This window comes from Elgaria multicarinata, chromosome 9 (assembly GCF_023053635.1).
Source record: "Elgaria multicarinata webbii isolate HBS135686 ecotype San Diego chromosome 9, rElgMul1.1.pri, whole genome shotgun sequence".
Taxonomy (NCBI): domain Eukaryota; kingdom Metazoa; phylum Chordata; class Lepidosauria; order Squamata; family Anguidae; genus Elgaria; species Elgaria multicarinata.
The window spans coordinates 72354332-72360802 of record NC_086179.1 but is presented as its reverse complement, the minus strand read 5'-3'; the positions used below and the strand labels follow the sequence as shown (position 1 = coordinate 72360802).

At 40.2% G+C, this 6471-nt stretch overlaps 1 protein-coding gene across 2 annotated transcripts in view; it reads right to left on the bottom strand.

Moving 5' to 3' along the window:
• Positions 1–306: 306 nt before the first annotated feature.
• The window catches only part of MAPK12 (mitogen-activated protein kinase 12), a 35414-nt gene continuing 29249 nt past the window's right edge, over positions 307–6471 (bottom strand). For both annotated transcript variants that reach the window (XM_063134085.1, XM_063134086.1), the window contains exons 8-12: positions 5176–5247; positions 4313–4392; positions 3492–3570; positions 1553–1726; positions 307–571 (exon numbers count right to left, since the gene is read on the bottom strand). In XM_063134085.1, the coding sequence (XP_062990155.1) occupies positions 501–571; positions 1553–1726; positions 3492–3570; positions 4313–4392; positions 5176–5247 (476 nt within the window). In that variant the 3' untranslated portion in view covers positions 307–500. The remainder of the gene's footprint in view (positions 572–1552; positions 1727–3491; positions 3571–4312; positions 4393–5175; positions 5248–6471) is intronic.

The following is a 6471-nucleotide window of genomic DNA, read 5'->3' as shown; positions in this document are numbered from 1 at the left end:
CACCATCATTCAATATTTGCTTCCAAAAATATTCCATTGTAATGTAGAAACTTTCTGGCAGAAAATGAATATATCAGTTCTAAGCAGGTTCAGACACTGATATGGACACTTGTCAGAGAAGGTTGAGACATATTCATATAGATGAAAAATGTACAGCGAGAACCAGCCCATTGTCAGCATAAATTGTGCCCACAAAAAGACACTATATAGAACTGTGAAGTCTCGGAGATTTCATTTTTGGGGGGATGGGATACATATTATGTTTAGACTATGAGAAATGTGAGGCGGAATGAAACACGCAACCTATCATGATATACTACTTTTAATGGCACCCGCTTCCAAGCTAAAACTCAAGAGAAATATGCCTTAGAATGCTGGTTAAACAGATTACATCCAGTTTATTTATAAAAGGTTTGTACAATTAAATTATATTTTTTTTAAAAAAAAAAATTTACACTCTCTTTCCTTCACTTGATTTCTGAGCAACTTGGTCCTTGTGGTTACACCGCTGTTTCTTTTGACTCAGGCAACTGTGGAGGCTTAAAATTTATCACTTCTTTATATGTGATACCTGGAAATGGAAAAAATGGGGGGGGGGGGAATTAGAAACCTGTTGCTTTACATTAAGAAAAACAATAATTTTCATCAGAATTCCTTGAACAATGTGATTATGAATGATCACCAGTTGAGGAAAAATACCTCTCAATAGTTTATATTTTGAGAGCCTCTGATCTATGTATAACTAATTAGTTAATATTAATAATTAATTGTTAGGAATTATAGTAACATTAATTGTAATCAAGCCCAGTGAGCTGGATGATGTGGGGGGGGGGGACCATCCTGAAGCCGCTCCCTCTCCTATGATGTAATTGGTGGTGCCCTATCCACTCCCGCTCTTCTCCATGTGTCTCTCCTATGATGTAATCAGTAGTGCCCCACCCACTTCCACTCTTCTCCATGTGTCTCACTATGCATGAAGAAAGGAGCCAGCTCCTGCACACCCAGGCTGAGTTGGATGCCTCCTTCCTGTACTGCTCGTTTCCCTAATGGGGTACAAGCAGTGTGGGAAGGGAATTGGCTGGAGTTGCAGGATCCAGTTCTCCAAATCCTGTCTTAGTATGGCAGAATCCCATTGGTATCTCCAATGTATTAGCAGGGCATTTTGCATGCAGGGGAATCTCTGAACAAGAACCATGCAGGATCAAGGGTCCACTTAATCCAGCATTCTGTTCACACAGTGGCCAACCAACTGTGGATGTGAAACCCACAAGCAGGACACGACTGCAACAGCACCCTTCTGCCCATGTTCCCCAGCAACAGGTGTACATAGGCTGACTGCCTCCGGTACTGGAGGTAGCCTAGAGGCAGCAGGACTAGTAGCCATTGATTGCCTTCTCTTACAGCAATCTGCATGGGGATTCCTCTCCCCAGGCCAACTGGACAATCCCACAGGAGTTGTAGTACTTCCTTCTGTCTAAACATGCATAGCACTGCATCCAAAGCTAGTCATTTTCCTGAAGATCTTCCTTCAGTACAACAGCTCCAAACGTACACTTCCATTCATCCAGGGGCAGATCCATGTTGTCAAAAGTGTCATCATATTTCTCTGCTTGGTTTTCCTCTTCAGAATCATGAATGGCCTCAAAGTAAGGATGTGCTAAAGCTTCTGCAGCTGTTATTCTCTTCTCTGCATCTAACACCAGCATCTTCTCCAAGAGGTTTACTGCTGTCTCAATGAAGGAGAGAAAGTATATTCAAGCAAAAGCACAAAATCCAGCACAAAGAAGGGGTGAGGAAGTAATATTTTAAATTAAGATTTAAGATACTTAAATTAAGTATCAAGCATGTGTTTAAATATTTTTCTAACTGAAAGTCATAGAATCATAGAATAGTAGAGTTGGAAGGAGCCTATAAGGCCATTGAGTCCAAACCCCTGCTCAATGCAGGAATCCACCCTAAAGCATCCCTGACAGATGGTTGTCCAGCTGCCTCTTGAATGCCTCTAGTGTGGCAGAGCCCACAACCTCCCTTGGTAACTGGTTCCATTGTCGTACTGCTCTAACAGTCAGGAAGTTTTTCCTGATGTCCAGGCAGAGTCTGGCTTCTTGTAACTTCAGCCCATTATTCCATGTCCTGCACTCTGGGATGATCGAGAAGAGATCCTGACCCTCTTCTGTGTGACAACCTTTTAAGTATTTGAAGAGTGCTCCCCTCAATCTTCTCTTCTCCAGGCGAAACATGCCCAGTTGTTTCAGTCTCTCCTCTTAGGGATTTGTTTCCAGACCCCCGATCACCCTGGTCGCCCTCCTCTGAACACGCTCCAGTTTGTCTGCATCCTTCTTGAATTGTGGAGCCCAGAACTGAACTCAATACTCTAGATGAGGCCTAACCGGGGCCGAATAGAGAGGAACCAGTACCTCACGTAATTTGGAAGCTATACTTCTATTAATGCAGCCCAAAATAGCATTTTGCCATTCTTGCAGCCATATCGCACTGTTGGCTCATCTTCAGCTTGTAATCTACAACAATTCCAAATCCTTCTCGTTTATAGTATTGCTGGGTCAAGTATCCCCCATCTTGTAACTGTGCATTTGGTTTCTATTTCCTAGATGTAGAACTTGGCATTTTTCCCTATTAAATTTCATTCTGTTGTTTTCAGCCCAGCACTCCAGCCTATGGAGCAGGGATGCTTTCTGCATTTTCGGAGGCTGTTTGATTCTTCAGCCATGGGTCAAAGGTGGCGAGATTCTACAATGAAGTACACCTTAGCTGGAAGACCTTAACCTTATTAAGGACAATATGAGCTCATCAGGAAGGGGTGGGAAAGGGGCTACTGAAAGAACAGATAGCAGTTTCTGTCTTTCTCGCCTACAAGAGAGAGCCATACAATAAAAATATGTGATATTAATTTATTATTATTTCCATTTATAGCCCACCCTTTGAAAAAGTATTCCAGGGTAGATAAAAGCAGCATCAAAGTATCAAACAATAGAACTGTTACATATACCTGCTAAACAAAGTAATCCACAGCAGAGCTAACTAATCATTAATGCCCAGGTGAACAAATAGGTCTTGCGACTGGCACCAAAATGTTCATAAGGTTGGTGCCAGGCGCACCTATTGATATACAGATGGCCTTACGTAATTTTCCCGTTTAGCAACTGGCTGGGTATTACACACAAATGTCAAAGAGATATGCAAGAGGAAAGTATGGAATCTTTCCTTAAACATACAGAAATTTTGAAAATATTCATTTTTGCTTCTTACTAATAAAGCTATATATCACACATTCAAAACTGTCCCTCTTTGATACAGATAGATCAGTTTTAATTAAAAATGGAGAAAAGTATCCTAACTTTCAGAGAGCAGCAAGCATCTTCAAAAATCTTGTTTAAAAGGGCAGAAAGTATCAAACTTCAATCACACTAATAGTCCACTGCGATGCTACCACACAGCTTTGTAAAGTGTAACACCCATATATATTTACATACCTAAAGGATTTGCATACTTCAAGACGGCGGCAAAGTCTTTTTTCTGCACTTTCGGAAGGCTTTTGATATAATTCTTTGCCTTGAAAGAAACCCAAACAATATGTTAAAAATGTATTTACAGTACGAAAAATAATGTATTTCTTTAGTTTGGTCAAAAAAGTTTTTTTCTCAGAGGTATTCATGAAATTCAGATTCCCTTCTTACTCAAGCCTTAATTAGGGGTTCCTGGAAAAGTGTTGTTTAAATACATGAGGAGGGGGAGTGGTCCAGCCCCAGCCCCCCTCTGTCATTGCTCTCGTCACCCTCTATGCCTGGAGGGCCACTATCAGAAGATGAGAGCCTCCTCTATTCATGAGGGCTCTCCACGTGACCTGGAACGCTGAATGGGTTATGGTGTTAAACAGCAATTATTTGAAAGTTTGTATGAAAGCTCATTTATTTATTTTATTTATTTATTTATTTATTTATTACATTTCTATACCGCCCAATAGCCGGAGCTCTCTGTTAAGCTCATATTAACATGGAAATATAGCCCTCTTGTGAGGGTTGCTCACTTCAAGCATCAAGGGGTTATTGCCTGTTTGAACACTTCCAGGAATAAAAAAAACCTGACTGTTGACAGCTAGCACATCAGGAAGATCGATTCTTACCCAGATTTCCTTGATCTACTACTTTTCTATTTTCAGGGAGAGCTTTTTAAAAACAACAATAACACATGGCATTTTCGAATCTGAACTGGTACAATCCAGGAAGGTCAGTACCACATGGCATTCTGAATATGTCATTTGGTTCCTAGTAACTGGGCAACAGAAGCTACTTACGTCTTGGCTTTGTAGTTTCTGAACAAAATCTTGAGTTGGTGTGCCTGTTATTTTCATAATTTCTGTGAGCTGGTCCAGATCTGGATGCCAAAGTCAGGAGTCAAATCTTAAGGCAGTATGTCAAAATGAAAGGCACGATCTAATTGATTTGATTTTCTGATAACTGAAATTGGAACCTACCACACAATTATGAAAAGAAGTGTCCAAATTGTCTGGGCCTCTACATAACAAGGAGACCATCTCCTTCCTATATCTTCTCACAACCACCACAGTCGGCTAAGAGTGATCTCTGAACAGCATCCAATATTTTTCTACCAATATTCATTCGTGGGTCATCTCTAGTGTTGTTGTTTTTTACCAACACTTGGGCCTGACAATATCTCATATTAAGATGGGTTTTTTTTCATAAACTTTAAAAGCCACATTCAAGATTCAGATATGTTTTAAATCTCTCTCTGAAAACCAGTTCTAATGACCTACTCCAACCTTTTGAGGGCAGGTAGACTTTCCTGGCCATTACAGAACACTGGCGTTCAATAGTATTTGCTGAGCTTCTACAATAGCCCAGAGCAGAAAAGGAAGGAACAGATATGAAGTTGAGAAGTTCAGCTGACACCAAAGTATAAAAGATAAACTTAAGACCGCCCCTAAGCCCAAACTGTGGATTTCTACCTGCAGTTTATATGCAAAGTAGCTGTGATGAACCATTAGGGGTTCCTCCTTACAAAAATTGTCCTTGATATTTACAAGTTAAGTAGCATAACAGAAAATTGTTTGTTTAACTTTTTTTTTAAAATAACTTACTTTGAAACCTGAATTCTTACATATCATCTTAATGATAAGCATTCATCATGAAAGGATACGATCATTGCCTTTGAAGAGCGGCCTGCCTGTTATCATCTCGGCCATTATACAGCCAACTGACCAGATGTCAACTGAAATACAAAAAAATGTTTCCATTTAATTGCTGCGTGATACTTCTAAGTGCAGCTAATCAATAGAGAAAGACGGAAACTTTGAAAAGCAGGCAACAGTCAAAGCAAATGGGACTACTCCTTATCAGGAACCGGGCATGTGTTTTTTTGAGGCTTTGCAGGGCTGGACTACAAATATTTCCTTTCACTGCTATTTTCAAGAATTGGCATTGATGCAGGATTACAAGTAGCAGTGATTCTGAGTTAGGGCTATTTGTTGTGCTGTTAATCTTTATTACATTTATATTGTGCCGTTAATCTTTATTATTATTATTATTATTATTATTATTATTATTATTATTTATATAGCACCATTAATGTACATGGTGCTGTACAGAGTAAAACAGTAAATAGCAAGACTCTGCTGCATAGGCTTACAATCTAATAAAATCATAGTAAAACAATAAGGAGGGGAAGAGAATGCAAACAGGCACAGGGTAGGGTAAGCAGGCACAGGGTAGGGTAAAACTAACAGTATAAAGTCTGCACAACATCAAGTTTTAAAAGCTTTAGGAAAAAGAAAAGTTTTTAGTTGAGCTTTAAAAGCTGCGATTGAACTTGTAGTTCTCAAATGTTCTGGAAGAGCGTTCCAGGCGTAAGGGGCAGCAGAAGAAAATGGACGGAGCCGAGCAAGGGAGTAGAGGCCCTTGGGCAGGCGAGAAACATGGCATCAGAGGAGCGAAGAGCACGAGCGGGGCAATAGTGTGAGATGAGAGAGGAGAGATAGGAAGGAGCTAGACCGTGAAAAGCTTTGAAGGTTAACAATATTATTACATTTATATATCACCTTTCCTCTATGGTTCTTCCCCCATAACAGCTAGGTTAGCCTGAGGGATAATGACCAGGCCAAGGTGACCCAATGAAGTTCATAGCTGAATTTCATACTACCTATGCTACTACTGTAGTATACTATACTACCACTATGCTACTATTGTGATAAGAGTGTTGTAGCTAGACTATTGTGGCATGAGCTTTGGAAGTGTCCACATACTTCATCATATAAGTGGTCCAGGAGGCAACCAATGGGCAACATCCAGAGATTTAGAAAAAGGCACAGGACTATAGGTAAGGGTGGACAGATATTGGAAACAGAAATCAGAAAGAACAAACAAAAATTGCTTGGGTTTTGCAGATGAAGTAGAAGCAGGAATACCTGCAGGCAGGACCTTCTCTATGACAGACTGT